The sequence below is a fragment of the Eurytemora carolleeae genome, unplaced genomic scaffold (assembly GCF_000591075.1).
Source record: "Eurytemora carolleeae unplaced genomic scaffold, Eaff_2.0 scaffold6, whole genome shotgun sequence".
Classification (NCBI taxonomy): Eukaryota; Metazoa; Arthropoda; class Copepoda; order Calanoida; family Temoridae; genus Eurytemora; species Eurytemora carolleeae.
In genome coordinates this window covers 794846-817949 of record NW_019396148.1, presented here as the reverse complement: position 1 = coordinate 817949, position 23104 = coordinate 794846, and the positions used below count along the sequence as shown (strand labels likewise).

Here is a 23104-nt window from a genome sequence, read left to right as displayed (position 1 = left end):
TGTGAATCAGACATGCCATTCTATATGAATAGAAAAGTCACTTCAAGCTACGTTTCCTTGCGTTGCAAAGACGCTTTGTTAAACCCGCATCAAACATATTTTTACATGTTTCGTTTGGTGAGATTTGTTTCACGTTAAAATAAAGTAAATTATGTATTTGACCTCAAGTATTTATGTATATGACCTCAAGTATCAGTGTAGTTGACCTCGAATATTGTAGTGTATTAGACCTCAAGTATTTATAGTGTAGTTGACCTCAAGTATTTGTGTATTTGACCTCAAGTATTTATGTATTTGACCTCAAGTATTTATGTATTTGACCTCAAGTATTTGTGTATTTGACCTCAAGAATTTATGTATTTGACCTAAAGTACTTATGTATTTGACCTCAAGTATTTCTGTATTTGACTTCAAGTATTTATGTATTTGACCTAAAGTGTTTATGTATTTGAACTCAAGTATTTATGTATTTGAACTCAAGTATTTATGTATTTGACCTCAAGTATTTATGTATTTGACCTCAAGTATTAGTGTATTTGACCTCCAGTATTTATGTAATGATCATTTATTTGCGTAAATAAAACTTCATAATTGTTTTAAAATATAACAATATTTCTTCCAGTACGAATTTCATTAACTCAACCTAAAATTTAAAGATAATTTATTTATAAATAGTCTTTAAATACAAATATTAAAAATTATGGATACATACTTTGGCTCTGAATAGAAAAGAAAGATGAAAAAGAGCAGGGGCGGATACAGGGGAGGGCGGGGGGACATTCGCCCCCCCTGACAGGTTCAGGGAGGGTCGTAGCCCCCCCTGAATTTGGAATTTTTTGTTCCTATTTTCAGAATAGCTTCTCAATAGCATGCTTAAGGGAAAGAAACCCTAGTGCAAAACAGGAAAAATATCTGTCTTAATAAACTATAATGTGTGAAAAGTTAAAAATCTAATTTTTTAGTCTTTAGTCATTAATTTTGACTTTTTTTGAGTCTTTTAAGTCAAAAAAAATTTTCCTAAAAAAATCTTGCCCCCCCCCCCCTCACTTAAATCCTGTATCCGCCCCTGAAAAAGAGTGGCATATATGAATAATATTATTAATAAGGCCTTCGCTCTTTTTAAAACATGATGCAAAAGTTTAAAGTTTGCAAAGCGTAAGGTCGGATCTTATGACTAGCAAATAAGCAGTTGAACCTGACACAAATAGATAAAGTTCTTTTCTGGGAAATTTAACAAAAATAAAAACAATTTTTCGAGTTTTCTTTTTCATATTTCAAGGAATAAGGTCAAAAAAGCAAGCTTTATTTTAGAAATATCAGTACTAATTAATAATTCAAACTTTATTTCTTTTTTACGAAATAATGCCTTTTTTAAAAGTCAAAGACCACCTTAAAGTCGTCTCGAAACTTTCATGTTCGCAGGACTTATCCTATAGTTCAAATCGGCATACCTCCCGTAGTTTAAATATAAAAAAAATCCGACCTCAGCTTCATTAAAATACAAAATTAACAGTTAGAGAAAAGTGAATTAAAATAACACGAAGTTTATAAAGTTTTTGGACTCACATTTTCTCTTTATCTCGAAGGTTCTTTCTTTTTAGATTATATTTTGTCCCGAGCTTGAACCTTTGTTATAAAGAAAATATGTCTGTCCAAAACTTTATAGCACTGCGAACAAAAATAAAATGTTCTAAATAGTTATTATCAATATCAATTTTTTTCCAATTTCAAGTTTCGACATTTAATATTTTAAGATGTGGTAAAAAAATGTAACAAACCTTTTCTACAATCCATCGTTACCTCTGGTACTCTCTTTTCCGGCCTTAATCATTTTATAAATATTTATTTTGATTTAAAACTGCAGATTTTATTTAAAACTATTAATTTATACAAAAATTTACAAATCTGTGGCATTTAAGTATATTGTATACAAAATAGATCCTGATACCATCCGACGTATGTACATTGTAAACAATGTACATATATTCAATAACAAATTGTTATTATGTTTTTTATTTATGATTTGTCAATTATTAAAAAAAAGTCCACAAAAATTCAAGAAATTTTTCTAACATGAACATTGAACAACATTTTTGAAATTTGGCGGATTTGTAAGGAACTGTAAGGAACTGTAAGGTACTGTAAGCGTATTTTCAAGTGACCTTCTATTGCATAGTGGTGTTTCAGATTCACAATAGTACCCTTGGTTGCAGAAGAAAAATTCTTTCAAATTTTTTTGAACAGCTTTGGACATAGAATATTAAGGATTTTCGAGAACGAAATTCAAACCTCATTTTAAAGATAAATACACGGATTACTCTGTCATCAATGATCAGACAAAGGTAAAAAGAGGCGGTACTGTTGTGAATGAAGCGTACCCCTCTTTAAATGCAGGGTCACTTGAAATTACGCCTAATTATCTATAATAGTCAAAAAGATAAAACAAATTTGAATAAAGAAATACGTAAGGAATATGTTATAACCAGAAAAAGGCGGAAGAAAAGTCGTCTTTATTAGATTTTTTGTTTAGAATATTTACTAAAAATTTTGTAATTTGTAATTTTTATAATTTTTTGTATCTTGACAATCAAACATTTATAGATATATATTATTAAATTAAAAAAACAAAATATGTTGCTGCATTTTTAATATTACATAACATTACAAAGACGACTTTGGATTCCGCTTGATCTAAAAAATGTAAGACTAATCTTTTTTGAACCCTCTGAAACTTTGGAATAGGAGAAGAACGTTTAATTAGTGTTTTTGAGTTTTTGATGTTGTTATAAAGCAATTAATTTACCAGTGGCCTGGAAATCAAATTATTAGGGAAATGGCATTGTACTACTGCTTTATTGCATGTTATTGAACTTTTTAAAATCATAACTTAAGTTTTTGTTACTGTCATCCTCCTTTTCCACCGTTTAACAGGTCCTTACAGAGAGAGCCCGAAAACTCTGGAATAGGAAGACGACTTATAGACTCCAGTCTCCAGCCATGACTTTGAATAGTACAATGAACATGACCTGTGCCATATAAACAGACTTATTCAATTTGTCAAGTGATACAATAAGTTACTAGTAAAACTATTTGCTTTGTTACAACATTAAATACACTTAATTATTGCTTTAATGTCGTCTTCCTATTCACTGGTTTACAGGTCCCGCTGTATAGTTACCTGAATATTGTAAATGTTTTCATCCTGGATAGTTTCCCACTCTGCTACTGTATTAGGGTCTGGCATAGGGTGGGTTACCCTACAAATGTACCCTTTAATTCATCAATTGAAAAAATCAGAAGAAGACGACTTTTATAATCATCCAATTCATATCACTAGGGTTACTCACAAGGATAAGACTTCAGAGACGGCTGTATACAGAATTTATTTATTATTCTAATATATTCATGAGGCCCTGCAACCACGTTACAGGATTTTTATTTTTCCAACTAATATATTTTACCAAAAGAAGACAAAATTCAAGGCGATACACCAAATTAAACCCTCAAATCGTTATTTGTCTCATCTTTTGTGGGTAACTCTGTATTAGGTTTTTAACTAAACTAGAAATTCAAGGCGCTTCGCGCCCTTCTTTCTAGGGTTTTAGGGCGCTTCACGCCCATCTTCTATTTAAATTGTGAACATGTTCTTTTTGTTTACATTTCAAAACAAAGATGAAAAAAGTTTTGCGGATTTAAAAAAAAAAATTTGCGGATTTTCAAAAATTAAAATTTTTTTACAAAATTAAAAACCTCTAAAACACAAATTTTTAAAATTTCAATCATTCTTAAACCTTCCCTGGAGTCCCTAGATGTCCCACAAAAATTTGGGCCCGATCGGTTCAGCCGTTTTGACGTTTATTGGATACAAACAGACAGACAGACAAACAGACAAGCCAAATTTATATATAGATATTTAAATTGTGAAAAATTTTTGAAATTTCAATCATTCATAAACCTTCCCTGGGGTCCCTGGATGTCCCACAAAAAATTTGGGCCTGATCGGTTCAGCTGTTTTGACGTTTATTGGATACAAACAGACAGACACCCAAACAGACAAACAGACAAGCCAAATTTATATATAGATGAGGAAAATCTGTATTTGGTGAAATTATTGCGGCAAAGAGAGAACGGTTTAAGTTCAGAACTACAGATAAGTGTTTGAATCGACGGTAAAAAGTTTAGTGACCTAGCTCAAACTTATTCAATTCGGTTCCAGAAAAAGTTCTAATATGTTTTGAGGTCCACACAAATTAAAGTCTGATAAGCACGGGCAACGCCAGTAATTATAAAATGCAAAATGTTTACAACTTTGCTTTGTTACATTTAAGTAAAATAAAATCTAAAAATGTTCATAAAGTAAAACAGTTCATAACATAATTCATGCAAGCAGTTGTCTTATAACGTCTTGCTTTTGTGTAACTCTGTAATAAAGTATAAAAAATCGGCTTAATGGGCACTATACCAAGGAGGTTATAGTATATATAGTGATGATGTACGCAGTATTTCGGCGCTGAACGTTTGCGCTTGCTTCCGAAAAATTAATTTCCGTGCAAAAATTCCAGGCAAAATTTTCGAACTTTGCTTCCGGTGGAATCCCTGTGTAAAGAAAAAATACCTGGCATGCTCCTCATTGATTTCATTTTCATTGTTTTTGTCCGTTTGTTCAGTCATTGTGCCAGATATTGTCGCAATAATGCCATAATCTCCCCCAGTTATGCCATTTTCTCCAGTGGTAACGCCATAAGTTGCAGCAATTGGGCCAGGTTCTACAGTGGCTGTGCCATATACTACAGCTGTTGTGCCAGACTCTCCAGCGGTTGTGTCATATTCTCCAGCAGTTGTGCCAGTCTCTACTACACTTGTGCTAGGTTCTACAGCACTTGTGCCATATTCTCCAGCGGTTGTGCCAGTTTCTCCAACACTTGTATTAGGTTCAACCGCACTTGTGCTAGGTTCTACAGCACTTGTACCATATTCTCCAGCAGTTGTGCCAGTTTCTACACCAGTTGTGCCATATTCTCTAGCGGTTGTGCCAGTTTCTACAACACTTGTGCCAGGTTCTACAGTAGTTGTGTCAGTTTCTTCACCAGTTGTGCCTGTTTCTAGAGTAGCTGTTTTTGTGCCACTTTCTTCTTCCGCAAATAAATCCTTTAACAATTAAGAATCATTCAATTTTGAATTTTGTCCTTACGTGGTTGTGTATGAATTTGTGGATTAAAGTTATCAGTATTTTGTACTAACTATGTAATCTATGTATCTATGATTTCAAAGTTTGTCCTAACTATTTTATCTATGAATCTATGAATGAAAGTTATCATATGTTTCTTTTAACTATTCTCTATGAATCTACGGATAAAAATTACCAGTAGTTTGTCCTAAATATGTTATCTATGAATTTATAGATAAAAGTTATCAGTAGTTTGTCCTAACTATATTATCTTTTAATCTATGGATAAAAGTTACCAGTGATTTGTCCTAACTATGTTATCTATGAATCTATAGATAAAAGATACCATTAGTTTGTCCTAACTATAATATCTTTGAATCTATGGATAAAAAATAACAATAGTTTGTCCTAACAATGTTATCTATGTTTCTATGGATAAAAGTTACCATTTATAGTTTGTCCTAACTATGTAATCTATGAATCTATAAATAAAATTTACCAGTAGCTTCTCCTAACTACAATGTTATCTATGAATCTATGGTTAAAATTTTCTATTAGTTTGTCCTAACTTTGTTATCTATGCATCTATAGATAAATGGTACAAATAGTTTGTCCTTTTTTGTTTTCTATGTTATCTGAAAGTTACCATTTGTTTGTCTAACTATGTTACCTATGAATAAAAGTTGTCATTAGTTTGTCCTACTTAGGTTATCTATGAATCTATGGATAAAAGTTACCATTAGTTTATCCTTTATATTGAAACTTTTCTGCTGTTCTTTTAAAGCAACTTCCATCAGAGCTTGATAGAACTTATCCGAGGGAACACTGATTGCAACAGGAAAATATTATTAGAAACTTTAATTAAGGAACTGATCTCGAAATAAAGGAACTAATGTCAAAATTAAGGAACTGATGTCGAATGATGGAACTAAGGTCTAAGGTCTATATTAAGGAACTGATGTCGAAGTTAATGAACTGATGTCGAAATTAAGGAGCTGATGTCGATATTAAGGAACTGATATCGAAATTTCAAATGAATCTTATATATGATGTAGATATTAAGAAACTGATGTCGAATTTAATGAACTGATGTTGATTTTAAGGAACTGATGTTGATATTAAGGAGCTGATGTCGAAGTTAAGAAACTGATGTCGAAATAAAGGAATTGATGTCGAAATTAATGAACTGATGTCGAAATTAAGGAACTGACGTCGATATTAAGGAACTGATGTCGATATTAAGGAACTAATGTCGATATTAAGGAACTGATGTCCATATTAAGAAACTGATGTCGCAATTAAGGAACTGATGTCGATATTAAGGAACTCATTCGATATTAAGGAACTGATTTCGATATTAAGGAGCTGATGTCGAAGTTCAGAAACTGATGTCGAAATAAAGGAATCGATGTCGATATTAAGGAACTGATGTCGATATTAAGAAACTGATGTCGAAATTAAAGAACTGATGTCGATATTAAGAAACTGATGTCGAAATAAAGGAATCGATGTCGATATTAAGGAACTGATGTCGAAATAAAGGAATCGATGTCGATATTAAGGAACTGATGTCGATATTAAGAAACTGATGTCGAAATTAAGGAACTGATGTCGATATTGAGGAACTGATGTCGATATTAAGGAACTGATGTCGATATTAAGGAACTGATTTCGCAATTTCAAATGAATCTTATATATACAGCAGTGTGTCCGAAACACAAAGGTTCCCTATATGAATCTTTGTTTTTTCAAGTGTATAAAAGAAATATCTTTTTTCTACTAGAAAATTGATTATTTTAGGAATTGTCAGATATTTTAAGGCGTTTGCACTTTTCAAGAAAGAAATAAGACAATATCTTTCGAAGAGTTAAAAGGGTATCGTTGTGAATCGTACACAATACAAAAAATGGCAGATGGTTTGATTAAAATTGCGTAAATCTCGATCGGGAAGGAATCTGTATAGTTTCAATATTTAGTTTTTTCTTGAAGATATATTCAATTTTAAACAATCTAAATTTAGTATTTTCCCTAGTTTCGCCTTTTTCTACAATATCTTCAAATACTTTTCGAGCAAGTTCTTTCTCCTCTGAAATATCATCCTTTGTGATTTTAAATTTCAAACGTTGATTTTTAAAGGGACTGTAAGCGCGTAATTTCATGTGACCCTCTTTGCAAAGATGGCAATGCCCGATCGATTCACAACGGCACCCTTGAAATGTTCTGCTCATCAAAAATCAGATATTGCAGTTTTTCTAGGTTTAAAAGTTTTTAATTCATTTATTTTTTCCTGCAGTGGAAATGCGCAAGTCATTTCTGTATCGAGAAACCACAATTGAAAATAATCATTTTTTTATTAATTTTAAACATTGATTTCTAATTTATCTTTGATCAGACAAACCTTTCATGTGTTACGATGTTAATCGGCCATTGTCGTCTTTGTATTGAGGATCACTTGAAATTACGCTAGCGGTCCCTTTAAGGGATAGAATATCAAGGAAAAAACGGTGCAGGAGTTAATGTTAAGAGAAAACAATGTCTTCATACAATCAGAAGCGGACATCTATATTTGTGAGCCATGAAACAATGACTCACCCATGGAAAATTGGCCAATTCTAAGTTGGGATTAGGGAGGGAACCCCCGGACGTCATGAGCCTCTGCTATGCAGACATCGAGCCTCCCAGATTCGCAAGGCAGACCGAGCCTCCACTCTGCAGACAAAGCCTTGGGCTGCCTAGCAACTCTGGGAGGCTCGTGTCTGCATAGAGGAGGCTCATGGCGTCCGGGGGTTCCCTCCCTCGTGGGAGCTATACGGAAGATTGAGAGAAAATTTGGAGGTGGTTATCCCCTGTATACATCCAAGTATCCGCTCATGCTTTCAATAAAATATTTTGCTGACAAACAAAATTTTACAAAAATGAATAATGGGGGGGGGGGAGGTTGTTGCAAACGTTATTCAAGAAATATTATTTTTAGTTAAAAGCAAAGACCTAATCTATATTTGAATGCAAAAGAAATTAAAATCTTTTGATTAAAAAGAAAACATTTTAGAAATCTGTAATGATTTTAAAGGGACTGTACGCGTAATTTTAAGTCACCTTCCATGCAAAGATGGGAATGTCCGATTTACAACGATATACTTAAAAGTTTTGTCTGATCAAATAAGAATTAGATTTTAATGTTAATGATTTTGAAAACTAATTATTTTCAATGTGGTTTCTCTACAAAAGTGACCTGCGCTGCGCATTTCTACTGTAAGAAAATGTTAATGAATTTTTAGAATGAGACAGATTTAGCTCTATAAAAAAAAGGCAAGATCAACAGTTTTGATCAGATAAAGGTTTAAAGGGTACCGTTGTGAATCGGGCATTGCCATATTTGCAGGGAGGGAAACTTGAAAGTACGCTTTAACAGTCCCTTTAATTATTTACGCCATTAAGCTTACCTTCATTTTCTTGGCGGATAACATCCTCTAAAGTAAAACTAAAAAAGTAGAAATTCAAATTAAGGGGCAACTTCTTTTTATATCATGTACCTTGTTTTGGCTAGCACAGGCTTGGGCATTTGTTCAGGTGTGACAATAGTGTCTGTACTCATCTCAGAACTGTCCACATGATCATTTCTATCAATATCATCGGCATCTGAATTAACTTCGGTGCTGTTTTTATCATATGCATTAGTACCAACGTTTTCACTATCCGAAAGTTGATTTGCATAGGGGTTCGAACTGTTTGTATTTACTGTTTGATCTGGCTGGATTTCAGAGTTAATGTTTGCAGCTTCATCTGTTCCATTTTCACTTGTGTAATTTGCAGACGCATCTGGTTGATTTTGAGAGACATAAGATCTCCTGTTTGGAGCAAGATCATTATTGTTAGTGGAGGTGTTTGTATCTGATTTGTCTAAAGCAATGTTAGAACTGTTAATTGCTGCTGGAGCATCAGCAATATCTGAGTTACTGCTAGCAAGGGAGGAATTTGCTTCCGAACTATTGCTCCATATATATGCAGGTCCCAGATTCATGTCAGATCTGCTGTTGAATTCAGGATTATCTATGAGTCTCGGCTCAGCAGTTTCTGCATTGGTATTACTATTACCAGAGGTGGTGCAAGTACAAAGAAGAATACAAAAACCTAGGCGCAAAATACGCCGCATTTTTAGTCTGAAAATTATAATAAGTTTATTTTTTAAAAACTATTATGTACTTTAACATTTATTCTCAGTTTATGATCAAGTTCATTTCATAAAACACTATTATTTTGGCACAATGTTTAATAAACTTGTTAAACTTCTCGATAAAGAGAAAATTTCTGTCAAAAGACTGCGAACAAAAATATTCACGTCATAAATAATTATTATCGTTAAACAGCTCTGATTTGTATAACATGCATTAGAAAATAATAATTTAGGTTTCCATTTTTTTTAAGAAGCATATATCTGTATATATACAATATGTAATCTATTTAATATATATATAAAATTGTAATCTCTGTTTATTTGATTTGATGTCCGAACACAGCTTATGAACGTCTTGACCGATTTGTCTCAAATTTTGATTGAGGAACTCGGGAGAACCACGGAAATGTTCTAAGTTGAGTGAGTCCACTTTTAAAGGGAAAATCAAAATAATTATAAAGATGTACAGAAACAATTGCAATAATGATTCAACCACACTACAGATTAAACATCTGTAATGTTCAATACATATATTTCGTTTGTTGGTTTGTGTCCAATAAACGTCAAACGGCTGAACCGTTCAACCACACTACAGATTAAACATCTATAATGTTCAATACATATATTTCGTTTGTTGGTTTGTGTCCAATAAACGTCAAACGGCTGAACCGATTGGGCCCAACATTTAGATATGAATGTAAAAGCACTGAAAGCACTAAATTTTAAATTTTCACTTTATGTTGAAAACCAAATAAAGAAAATGTCAACTCCTTTGCAATTTCTAAAAAGGATCACTATGTACGAAATCTATCATATGACTGTATTGTAACACAGACAAAATTATAATTTTTATGTAATTTTAGACCATTGTTAACAACTATATGTTCTATTAATTACTTTTATAAATTATCCATGCATTAGTATTTCATAACGTAATTGGTGTCACATTTCTTGTTTATATATGTAGCATTCCGAATAACCAAAAAAAATGACAAATAAATAAAATGAATAACTTTAATATTAACATAATTTAATTCATCCAAGAACAAAAAATGAATCCATCAGACTCAAAGTGTGTAAGTGAATATCATATTAACTGTTTGAAGAGGCTGAGAGTCAAGACCTTTTGAATAAGATGAACATGGTTTAAATAGATTTAAATGAGTTCAACTCGTTCTCTGACTCGGTTATTAATGAAGCTCAAAAAAGAAAAAGAAATATTTCTGGACATGAGAATAAACACAAAAATTTTACTATTGAATTTGGAATAATTTTTAATAATTTAATCCCAAACCCCTTGGTAAAAAATTCTATTCATGTAATAAATATCAGGTAACACAATATTCTGTATAGGTGCAGTAGGTTGTACATTATTAACTATCTATGTTTGTAAACTTCTTTGTAAAACCATTAGTCATTTGAACTGCGCTTCAAATAAATATGTAGCATAATGCATGATTAGCTTAATCCTGTGATATATATAATGACGTACATCTTAACAACACCTATTTTAAATGTGCTTTAATACGTAATCTGATTGCCTTTATCATGTGATGTAAATAACAACGTAGGAATTGTAGTTACATCTATTAGCTTTAACTTGTAACATATAAACCTCAAATACACTAGTTCATATAGAAACTCCGTACTGTTTACTGCAAGAGAGGAATCATTCCCTGTTTTTATAAAGAGGTTGAGGATCATGACCTTTCATTTGGAATTGATAGTTGGGAGCTTCCAATTGATATTGATAGCTAACAAGATCGCGCCCAGTGGTAGTGGCGTTGATAGATCACAAGATTGTATTAGTGTGGTTCCCTGTTTTCACAAGCAGGTTGAGGATCATGACCTTTGATTTGGCATTGATAGTAACGAGCTTCTGATTGATATTGATAGCTTACAAGATCGCGCCCAGTGGTAGTGGCGTTGATAGATCACGAGATTGTATTTGTGTGGTTCCCTGTTTTCATAAGCAGGTTTAGGATCATGACTTTTGATTTGTAATTGATAGTAACGAGCTTCTGATTGATATCAATAGCTAACAAGAGCGCGCCCAGTGGTAGTGGCGTTGATAGATCATGAAATTGTATTTGTGTGGTTCCCTGTTTGATGAACAGGTTGAGGATCAAGCCCTTTTATTTGTCACTGATAGTTATGAGATTGTAACCGTATGTTGACATTGATATTCAAGAGAATCTGAGTTGTACTTGGATAGATGCTTGTTTGAGAAACTGCTATGGAGTAGGGCATTAATACAAAAGTGATAGCAGCAGCATGAATCAAGGAATCCTGGATAAATGCCACAGACTCCAAAGAACAATAAAGCAACAAGTTGTAAACAGTGTGAACAGAAGATGAGTACACAGTTTTATAAAAGACCAGATATCAGAAGAACAAACATGAAGGGAAACAGGAAGAGAAGATGGAAAACTTCAACCCGAAGAATTAGCAGTCCTGTTGCAAAGATTGGAGAAAATGGAGTTACAACATAGAAAAGAACTAGAAGAATGGAAAACATTAAAACAGATTCAAGAAATAAGAAGAATGTTGGAGCAGAACAAGGAGATGGATTAATCAGAACAACATATGGAACATATACAGAGAGTAGTAGAAGCAGGGGAAGCAACAGAAGATACATACGACGAGATGTGTGATATAGAGAAAAGTACAGAGAAAGAGGAGAGGACTTCAGTGAAAGAGTTTACAAATATAATGGAAATCCAGAGATAATGTTCGAATGGTGCAAAAACTTGGAAACTTTTCTGCTTAAGGAATACTGGGAGAGAATCCCAGAGAAAGATATAAAAAGGATGATGGTTTCAAGTATCACGGGAGCAGCTAGAGGAGAGATATTACCGTTTTTGCAACTGGGAGCAGCATTTGAGAAATGTGAAGCAGGAGTGTTCTGAGTAGAAATGATGAAAAGATTCTCACAACAAAAATATGATGAGAGCAAGAAAAAGGAATATCTAGACAAGAAACAGACAGAAGAGGAGAAGACCAGGAGAGCTCATGCAGACAAGAGGAAACGGAAACAGGAATACCTGGACAGAAAACAAGAAAGAAGTGAAGATACCAGATAATATTATGCTGCCAAGGAAGAGTTATGGTTACAAGAATATGCTCCAAACAAAAGGAACAGGGTTAAATTTAAGGACAAAATGCTAAAGGGACTGTACGATGCAGAGTTGAAGGAAATATGCCTGTTTTTATGCCAAAGGAACCAAAATGGAAAAGAAAAATTAAGGCAGTACTAGATTGAAAGTTATCTCCTGATAGAGATGAGTTAAAAACTACATATGTCAATAGTTTTGAGATGATAGAAAACAGCAAGAGAGCAGATAAAATGTGGGAAACAAGAAACAGCAACACAGATAGTTATGAGACAACAGAAAACAGCAAGAGTGTCATAGAATTGGTTGAAGTTAACCATGCGGAAAGGAAGACTGCAGAGTTGAGAAATATTTCTGATAGTTTAAAATACAGACTTTAAATCCAAAATTCTTGGAGACCAGAAGGGTTCCCTGTTTTGATAAACAGATGGAGGATTGTGCCCTTTGATTTGGAATTAATATGTACGAGATCTCTTCCAGTGGTATTGGCATTGCGATATATCACGAGATTGTATTCATGTGGTTCCCTGTTTGGATAAACAGGTTGATGATCGTGCAGCCCTTTGATTTGGCATCGATAGTTGCAATTGATTGTATCCGTGTGTTGACATTGATAATTGTACCTGGATACACACTTGTCCGAGAAAATGTTATGGGGTAGGGCTATTACTACATTCAAATAGGATCATCTCTCACAAAATGGTTCAATTACATAAATATAGTAAACAATATAAAAATAGTTGCAGATTTTTTGCCTGTAACATTATAATTGCTATGTGTATTTTTAGCAATCTTATGATTACCTCTGCGAAATTTTCCGTCAGGAATTTTGTTTCATCTTTAAAAAGAAAATTTGTTCATCGAGTAAAATTTTGTTAGATGGTGATGATCTTAGATTTTTTTAATGTTTACTTCATAAATCATTGTCAAGGTCAAGGATATACAGGGTTTTATTCTGAAGGGGGGGGGGAGGGGGGAACCCTGGAAAATCTTTAATAATATTTGTATTAGTAGGTTTACCCTTTAAAAAATCACTTATTCTAAAATCCCATTTTTATTTTTTTGAAAATACCCCTCAACCATATGTTTAGTAAATCTTCAGAGACTGCTACGGCGTAAGAATCTATCTATCTATCTATCTGTGCACTGACTGTGCATGTTTCTACCTGTCTGCACCTTGAAATTCACCTTTGTTATTATCAGCTGTACAGTTGGTTGGTGCTCACTCTTCGCAGATTTTAACCTAATTAAATAATTTTGCGCAATTTGATCATTTGGCAAGATGTAATCGTTTTATATTTAAAATAGAACTATTAGTTTAATTTTTAGTTATTACTAAACAGTGAACAATCTGTAAAGTACAGTTATTTTACTATTTTAAAGGTCATCATCTGAAGATAATATTTTTCCTAATCTGCCTTTTAATATTCTTTTAAGTTTTTTTCTTCTTAAGTATTTTATAAAACGATATTTTCAGAGCAATGGGGTTTTAAAGACAGCATATTTTAGGTTAATCTGAATTTCAAGTAGGTAATGATTTAACAAATAAACTAAGCATATTTTCGACTTTTATCTATCGAATCCATTCAAAAAAAGTCAGGATGATGTTAAAAAAGTGACATAAGAACATAAAAACATCAGAATGAAGGTCTTAAATTAACAATATGGCGTAGGAAAAAAGTCATCATTTTCTTTAATATGAAGATGAAGGACTTTTTCTCTGAATATTGCACTGACCCCTCCCCCCCTCCCTTAAAGATAAATAGTCCTAAGAAGATAAATATGGGAAAATTCTTGGCAAAGAAAGTTTTCATTGACAAAATTTTGGATTAAAAAAAAAACTTTTAAATGTGACTTTTATTTGGATGTTACCTCTTTATTGTACAATTGATCACTGTTATATTATCAGCAAACACTGTTCAAAAATGGATCATGTTTCTTTACTGTGAACTGTGAATATTCTTAACACAATTGATCACTTGGAACACTATACACTCTTGATCGATTCGTTTTAATCACTTTTGATCGCTCTTGATAATTTTTTATCGCTTTTGGTCACTCTTGGTATCTATGGATCACTTTTGCTCACTTTTGCTCACTACTGATCCCTTTGATTCCTACTATTATCTTCTGATCCCTACTGATCACTTTTGCTCGCTACTGATCCCTTTGATTCCTACTATTATTTTTTGATCCCTACTGACCACTTTCAATCACTTTTGGTCACTACTGATATCTTTTAATTTCTATTCTCTTTGCTTTTAATCACTACACTGATCCCTTTCGGACACTACTAATCACCATGGATCACTATGATCGTCATTATGGATCATTTATTTATCAGAATAAATAAAGACTTTCTCAACAGCTACATCTTGATGAAAACTAAAATAAAGAAAAAAATCATAAAATTTAGTGAGTTTTTTCGTCCTTTGTTGAAGGTTGTCAAAAATGACATCTAAATATCTAAATATCTTATGTACATTTATTTTACCAGGGGAAATCCAAGATGGCCGACTCTCAAGAGTACAATTCGGAGGTTCTGTCAAACGGGCTTTTCCATTCGGTCACAAAAATAACTATTCATGGATACAACGCCAGCAGTACAGGAGATCTAGGAAATTCAACAAATCAAAACATTCTTTGTCTGATTTCTTTCCTCATACTCAAATTATATCTATGCAACCGGAGAACGTAGACCTTAGATATTTTAATCTTTGAATTTTAATATGGCAACTTGTCTAAGTATTAGATTTTCATCAGGTTGATAATGTATAATTGTCAGAAAGGTTAAATAAATTGTTCATTTTCTATGTAAATAAAGATATTTTTTGTTCAGTTTTTTTTCAGAGAGACTAAGGAAAAAACACTAATTCTATCAAACTTTTAAAGCTCTCTAAGCCTAGCTAAAATATTACTGTGGCAACTTTCGGTTTCATTTTGAATTTTGGAAGATTTAAAAAAGATTTTGAATAATAATATCAAATCATTTTTTATTTCTAAAGAATAGATATATTTTAATGTTTTTGATTAAAAGTTTTGATTTGATTAAATTGAATTTAGATATAAATATTACAAGTAATCCTGACAGATGGCAGACTATATTAATTGCAACAGGCAAAAATCCAATTTAATTATTTTTTTCTTCATTATATTAATTTTTTGAAAGCGGGTTTGTTAGTGCTTCACGCTTAAAAGGCGTTTGAATCCCCCCCCCCCCCCCCCACCAAACTAAATTTCTTGAATTTTGAGAGAACTACTGTAAATTGATATTAATGGTAAAAACGGTTTTCTCTCTCGCAAATAGAAAAACTCGGGTTTGAAGATTAATTACTTAAATACTTATAGTAAGTCTGACTTCTCATAGAATAAAAGAAAACATCTAAATTTTTACCTTTAAAGCTAAATGTAATTTGTCTTTTCCATAGTTTGTATTTCAAAAGTTTGTTTTTTCCTCAGTTTGAATTTCAGGAGTTTGCCTTTTCCATAGTTTGAATTTCAGGAGTCTGTCTTCTCCACAGTTTGAATTTCAGGAGTTTACCTATTCCATAGTTTGCATTTCAGGAGTTTATCTTTTCTGCAGTTTGAATTTCAGAAGTTGTCTTTTTTTCAGTAAGTATTTTAGGAGTTTGTCTTTTCCGCAATTTGTATTTCAGGAGTTTATTTTTTGAATTTCAAGAGTTTCTCTTTTCCATAGTTTGTATTTTAGGAGTTTGTCTTTTCAATAGTTTGTATTTCAGGAGTTTGTCTTTTTATAGATTGTATTTCGGGAGTTTGTCTTTTCCATAGTTTGTATCTTAGAAGTTTGTCTTTTCCGCAGTTTGAATTTCAGAAGTTTGTCTTTTCCGCAGTTGGAATTTCAGGAGTTTCTCTTTTCCATAGTTTGTTGTTCCGGAGTCTGTCTTCTCCGCAGTTTAAATTTCAGGAGTTTACCTATTCCATAGTTTGCATTTCAGGAGTTTTCCTTTTTCATAGTTTGAATTTCAGGAGTTTGCCTATTCCATAGTTTGTATTTTAGGAGTTGGTCTTTTCCATAGTTTGTATTTCAGGAGTTTTTTTCCGTAATTTGTATTTCAGGAGTTTGCCTATTCCATAGTTTGTATTTCAGGAGTTTGCCTATTCCATAGTTTGTATTTTAGGAGTTTGTCTTTTCCATAGTTTGTATTTCAGGAGTTTGCCTATTCCATAGTTTGTATTTTAGGAGTTGGTCTTTTCCATAGTTTGTATTTCAGGAGACTCTCTTTTTCGCAGTTTGAATTTCAAAAGTTTGCCTTTTCCATGGTTTGTATTTTACAAGTTTGCTTTTTCCACCGTTTGAGTTTCAGGAGTTTGTCTTTTCCATAGTTTTAACTTCAGGAGTTTGTCTTTTCCGCAGTTTGAATTTCAGAAGTTTGTTTTTTCCATAGTTTGAATTAAGGAGTTTCTTTTTCGCAGTTTATAGTTCAGGAGTTTATTTTTCAATAGTTTGTATTTCAGGAGTTTGTCTTTTTATAGATTGTATTTTGGGAGTTTGTCTTTTCCGCAGTTTGAATTTCAGAAATTTGTTTTTTCCATAGTTTGAATTAAGGAGTTTGTTTTCCGCAGTTTATAGTTCAGGAGTTTGTCTTTTTATAGTTTGTATTTTGGGAGTTTGTCTTTTCCATAGTTTGAATTTTGGGAGTTTTTCTTTTCCATAGTTTGAATTTTGGGAGTTTGTCTTTTCCATAGTTTGAATTTTAGGAGTTTGTCTTTTTATAGATTGTATTTCGGGAGTTTGTCTTTTCCATAGTTTGAATTTTAAGAGTTGTCTTTTTGCACAGTTATGTATTTCAGGAGTTTGTCTTTTCCACATTTTTCCGCAGTTTGTATTTCAGGATCTTAATTTGTGAATTTCAGGAGTTTGTCTTTCAAGATTTTATAATGGCACTTTTTTTTATAAAAATATTCATTTTAGAACAGTTGTTCTTGAAACCCAGTTCATCTGTGTAACTTAAAAAAAGAATTGGTTTTTAAAATTGTTGCCAAATTGGATTATTTTTAGGCACCTTGTTTTTAGCTGGTACAATCGTTTTTGTTTTCTATAAACTTTGCACCATATCATTAAGGTAACACATTTTTTAAATTAAAAAATACAGATTTAAAAAAAATGTGACAATATAAATCTATTGGAATTTTGTCTTTTGCTTCGATTTAATTCTTTTTCGGGGTAATTGTAAGATATCATAAAATGTCATTGAGGGACAAGTCTAAGATTTTAGTTGAAAAATTATATAATGACAACAGGACCGGGCGAAGTTCAGCCAAGCTCAGTCAATGGAACTATTTTTTTCAGATCTGTGATGACCAAGAGGGGAAGAAGAAGACTAACACCACAGGTGAAAAATTTATAAAAAAATGTCAATTCTTCTAATTATTTTAAGATTTTTTTTTCACTTTAAATCATAAATCAAATATCAAATGATCAATGTTATTTTTACTGTAGGAATTGTGTTTATGTACAATATTGATTTTATTAATGCTATATTTGAATGTGCAATTTTGTTTTACAATTCAATGTCGGAAAAATTTCTTTTATAATTCAATTTATCTTCGATTTTTAGATTTTTTTTTATAAACCTGGGTATATACGAATTTAATGCGTCGATTAATTAACGACTGATGGTTTAAATTTAAATCACTGATTCAAAGTTAAAGATTCAGGAAGGATTTGAATCTATCATTCAAATTTGAACCAGCGCGGCGGTAGGTTCAGCAACTCCGCAAATTCATAAAATTCGGTCCTTGTACAATCGAATATTTGTTTACAGGAGGAGGCATTAAATGAAATCCTAGCAAATCATGGAGCCCGACAAATCCTTAGTTCACTTGCTAGAACAGCAATCAATTCACAGGTTCAATGTTTTTTTTTACAATTGATTGTTCAAATAATCGATGGTTGCAATATCAAAGATATTCATGAAAAGATGTAAGGATTATAATTCAATTTCTTTCTTGAGCATTTCTTGAAATTTTCTAGAAATTCACGAAACTAGAAATTCCTAACTAAGCACCCGAAGCAACAAATTTCCTGACTGAAAGAATTTACTCATTCTAGGTTTATCCATATTCTAATTGGTTAAAAATTAAATAATTTTTATGAAAGTTTTTTCATTTCTTAATTTTCTAATTATGTTATTTATTCAGACGAATAGAAGAAATAGAGATTTTGCTTCTCAAAACAGGTAAAATAGAGATTTTGCTTATCAAAACAGGTAAAATAGAGATTTTACTTCTCAAGACAGGTAAAATAGAGATTTTGCTTCTCAAAACAGGTAAAATAGAGATTTTGCTTCTCAAAACAGGTAAAATATACGGGCATTGTTGTACATCAAGCATTGTTATATTTGCATGGTGGGTTTCTTGAAATTTCCCTAACAGTCCCTTTAACATAAAAGTTTTGAATTTCAGCATAACAAGTCGAGGAACTGGAGATGTTCTAGATATATCAGAACGAGTTGTCAGGTGAAATATATATTAATGTTTTCAAGTTTTTTAATACAATTCAGAAGTTCTTGATTGCTAAACAGCTTTTTACGTTCAACACCGTTAAAATAGCATTATGATGTGTTAAAATAGCATTATGATGTGTTAAAATAGCATCATAATGTGTTAAAATAGCATTATGAAGTGTTAAAATAGCATTATAATATAAAATAAATGTTTTCCGTACCTCGAGTATTTTTAATTTGATACTTCTATAAATCTTTGAGATTTTTTCTCAAGTTTCAGATTTTTCTAAAACTTTTTAGATTGAGCTAAAAATATGTTTTGAAAAATTTGCGTCAGCTCGCAATCCATTCTGTCATTTGCGATCAAACTTTAAAAAATGCTAGGTTATTACTTCGATTTTACCAATATCATACTTTAAAATGTTAGATTTTATATTTTATTCTTTAAATTTCTGATATCCACCATTGCATACAGGGTTTCCTTTGCACCGGATGTGAGAGCTATGGAAAGCGAGGACGAAAAATCATTAGGTAATTAAAAAAATATTTTATGTAATTTTTTCTTTCTTTTCCTATAGATAATTTCATTGTTTTTTTAAAATGAAAACTTAATACAGATATTTAGATTTATTTAAAGTATTTTTGGTCCAATGATCAAAACTTGAAATTCTGCATGAAGCCAGTATTTTCAAAATTGCTAATTATAAACAATTTCTTTTCAAACGCTATGACAAATATTGACCCGGAGAGAAAATAAATGAAAGTTAAACGTGCAAAAAATGTTATCAGGTTTTTTTTTAAACGAGACAAAACATTACCAATTACTAGAACAAAACAAAAATTAAATAGTACTATTCGATCAATATTATTTTTTGACAAAATTAGACAATTCTTATAAATAAAATATTTGCGTCATTCTTCTAATGAAATAATGACAGAGATCAATAAAATTTTTTGGTTAAATATATATTTTGTTATTAAGGAGGAGAAAGTATAAGATCTGAACCACCACCAGCATATGAAACCCTCGCTAATCCACCTTCACCTCCGCTCTACTCAGAACTAAAGAAAAATACAAACTCTGACTCAACTCCAATACCTGAATCCACTCCTACGTCTGCTACAACTCCTACGTCTGATCCAACTACTACTCCTAGTACTCACTGATAAGTCGTCATAATTATTCACTCTAATAAGAACTCAATTGACAAAATTAGACTCAACTCCAATACCTGAATCCACTCCTATTTCTTATACAACTCCTACATATGAATCCACTCCTTTTTCTTTTACAACTCCTAAATCTGAATCCACTCCTATTCTTATACAACTCCTACATCTGAATCCACTCCTACTTCTAGTTCAACTCCTACATCTGAATCAACTCTTATTTCTAGTACAACTCCTATTTCTAGTACAACTCCTACATCTGAAACTAATCCTTTTTCTACTACAACTCCTATATCTGAATCAACGAATCTACTCCTATTTCTAGTACAATTCTGCCACATCTGAATCAATTCATATTTCTAGTACAACTCCTACATCTGAATCTACTCCTATTTTTATTACAAATCCTCCTACTTCTAGTACTTCCTAATAGCTTTAAACTTCAAAGCTTGGATCAACTTCTAAAACTCCCATTAAATAGTTCTAACTTCTAGAGCTTTAATAAACTGATTATACTTCAACGTTAGTTACCCAACTTCAGTTTCAATATTTGAAAAAAATAAAATAAATTACTGCTTAAAGAGAAGGTACGCTTAATTTCAATTGACACTCCATGAAAAGATGGAAATGTCAGATTTACAACGGTACCCTTAAAAGCATATTTGTGGTTTCTCTACACAAGTGACTTGCGCATTTCTTGTTCAGAAACAATACAGAAATAAACAGTTTTTTAACAAATACGTCATCTACTTTGTTATCAGATTAAGGTTTCAAAGGTACTGTTATAACTAGGTAATGCTGACTTTGCATAGAGAATTACTTAACATTACGCTTTAACTCTTCTCAATAAATGACGATTCTTTAACACCATATATTGTCAATTTGCTCAATTGGAAACTAAGCTCTCTAAAGAACTTTTAGAAAATTGCCCAAATCTTTTATTAGTTGTAATTTGTAAACACTAAACACACGTTTTATGTGCGTAAAAATATCTTTTTCATCTTATATTTAAAAATTGATAAAAATTGCACAAATTTATTCTCACAACTTCATAGTATTCAATGTTTTTTTTTACAATTGATTGTTCAAATAATCGATGGTTGCAATATCAAAGATATTCATGGAGAACTACTGTAAATTGATATTAATGGTAAAAACGGTTTTCTCTCTCGCAAATAGAAAAACTCGGGTTTGAAGATTAATTACTTAAATACTTATAGTAAGTCTGACTTCTCATAGAATAAAAGAAAACATCTAAATTTTTACCTTTAAAGCTAAATGTAATTTGTCTTTTCCATAGTTTGTATTTCAAAAGTTTGTTTTTTCCTCAGTTTGAATTTCAGGAGTTTGCCTTTTCCATAGTTTGAATTTCAGGAGTCTGTCTTCTCCACAGTTTGAATTTCAGGAGTTTACCTATTCCATAGTTTGCATTTCAGGAGTTTATCTTTTCTGCAGTTTGAATTTCAGAAGTTGTCTTTTTTTCAGTAAGTATTTTAGGAGTTTGTCTTTTCCGCAATTTGTATTTCAGGAGTTTATTTTTTGAATTTCAAGAGTTTCTCTTTTCCATAGTTTGTATTTTAGGAGTTTGTCTTTTCAATAGTTTGTATTTCAGGAGTTTGTCTTTTTATAGATTGTATTTCGGGAGTTTGTCTTTTCCATAGTTTGTATCTTAGAAGTTTGTCTTTTCCGCAGTTTGAATTTCAGAAGTTTGTCTTTTCCGCAGTTGGAATTTCAGGAGTTTCTCTTTTCCATAGTTTGTTGTTCCGGAGTCTGTCTTCTCCGCAGTTTAAATTTCAGGAGTTTACCTATTCCATAGTTTGCATTTCAGGAGTTTTCCTTTTTCATAGTTTGAATTTCAGGAGTTTGCCTATTCCATAGTTTGTATTTTAGGAGTTGGTCTTTTCCATAGTTTGTATTTCAGGAGTTTTTTTCCGTAATTTGTATTTCAGGAGTTTGCCTATTCCATAGTTTGTATTTCAGGAGTTTGCCTATTCCATAGTTTGTATTTTAGGAGTTTATTATTATATCAGCTTAGTAAAAGAAATAACGTTCCTTTTTCAAATTATCCTTCGGTAAAAATTTAAAATCACCAAAGATGTTCCGAAACTGTTCTTGAGCACGTTACTTCTAAAAACTAATTCTAAAACTAAACTGAAAGAAATTTAAAATCAGAAGAGTTGACAAAGTTAAAAACTATCTATTTCAGTTCGATCCCATATAATCATATTGCCCCCTGCGTGATCACATATAATCATATTGCCCCCTGCGTGATCCGATATAGAAGTCTAATTTGATTATAACTAATTTACATCCTGCATTTGTATTAACGTTTTTATATTCACCTTCTAAGCTCTAATTCAAATCCGTTGAAATAACTCAAACAGTTTTCTTTACGTTAATATTTAGAATATTCCAACAAAAAAGTTTAAAATATCAAATACAAAAAAAAAACTTTATTATTTAACGGGTAAAAATGGGTTCTAAAGTTAAGGTTCACTGACTATTAACCAAGACCCCTAATTTACTGTGAGGAAATTAATAAGACAGAAATAAAGATTTCTAAGAAAAGAAATCTAAAGTTTTGAAGACACAAAATCAACGATATAATTATGCAAGCTTATAATTGGTTAACCCACCGAAATCTGTCTCTCCTTAATATAAATAATATAATTAATTTGTTTTGATTATTATAAAGGTTGGAATAATAAAAAAAGTGTAAGCCTGAAAGAAAATCAAAAAGTTTTTCAGGGTAATTTAATTCTTTTCATCCCACCTTTTCATAGTAAACAAAAAATTGATATAATATTCATATTTATAGGGACAGACAGATTTCAGTGGTTTTGTCCATTTGCAATTTATCAACAATTCCTTCCGTTTGTATAATTCCATTCTTTTAACTCCAAATCATGTTCTTCCAATCTATATCAAATCTATTCCAATCTATATCTAATCTATTCCAATCTATATCTAATCTATTCTAATCTATATCTAATCTATTCTAATCTATATCTAA

At 31.7% G+C, this 23104-nt stretch overlaps 2 protein-coding genes across 6 annotated transcripts; one reads left to right on the top strand and one right to left on the bottom strand.

Annotated features, from left to right (window-relative positions):
- Positions 1–547: 547 nt before the first annotated feature.
- Positions 548–9323, bottom strand: LOC111696473 (mucin-19). The gene is made up of 8 exons (XM_023466081.1): positions 8701–9323; positions 8611–8648; positions 7196–7253; positions 5905–5992; positions 4616–5148; positions 3179–3257; positions 1779–1822; positions 548–643 (listed from the first exon to the last, which is right to left on the bottom strand). Exons 1-7 carry the CDS (start codon positions 9318–9320, stop codon positions 1784–1786), a joined length of 1455 nt encoding a protein of 484 aa, XP_023321849.1. The 5' UTR covers positions 9321–9323; the 3' UTR covers positions 548–643; positions 1779–1783.
- A 4603-nt stretch (positions 9324–13926) lies between these two features.
- Positions 13927–21151, top strand: LOC111696461 (uncharacterized). 5 transcript variants are annotated; one of them, XM_023466071.1, is made up of 11 exons: positions 13927–13984; positions 14952–15072; positions 15518–15571; positions 17475–17538; positions 17766–17808; positions 18241–18324; positions 18617–18654; positions 18881–18934; positions 19397–19452; positions 19904–20117; positions 20994–21151. In XM_023466071.1, exons 2-10 carry the CDS (start codon positions 14964–14966, stop codon positions 20086–20088), a joined length of 687 nt encoding a protein of 228 aa, XP_023321839.1. In that variant the 5' UTR covers positions 13927–13984; positions 14952–14963; the 3' UTR covers positions 20089–20117; positions 20994–21151. The 5 variants fall into 5 exon arrangements, with proteins under 5 accessions (XP_023321839.1, XP_023321838.1, XP_023321837.1 ...); XM_023466070.1 differs by having other exon boundaries at positions 19904–20133; positions 20982–21151; XM_023466069.1 differs by having other exon boundaries at positions 19904–20133; positions 20973–21151.
- Positions 21152–23104: the final 1953 nt, after the last annotated feature.

Coding starts and splice junctions, on each gene's coding strand:
- LOC111696473 (XM_023466081.1), bottom strand. CDS start 9,320: ATGCGGCGTATTTTGCGCCTAGGTTTTTGTATTCTTCTTTGTACTTGC. Junction 8,649..8,700: donor CCTGTGCTAGCCAAAACAAG/GTACATGATATA, acceptor CTACTTTTTTAG/TTTTACTTTAGAGGATGTTA. Junction 1,823..3,178: donor AAAACATTTACAATATTCAG/GTAACTATACAG, acceptor AAAATGATTAAG/GCCGGAAAAGAGAGTACCAG.
- LOC111696461 (XM_023466071.1), top strand. CDS start 14,964: ATGGCCGACTCTCAAGAGTACAATTCGGAGGTTCTGTCAAACGGGCTT. Junction 18,325..18,616: donor GAACAGCAATCAATTCACAG/GTTCAATGTTTT, acceptor TTATTTATTCAG/ACGAATAGAAGAAATAGAGA. Junction 18,935..19,396: donor ATATCAGAACGAGTTGTCAG/GTGAAATATATA, acceptor CATTGCATACAG/GGTTTCCTTTGCACCGGATG.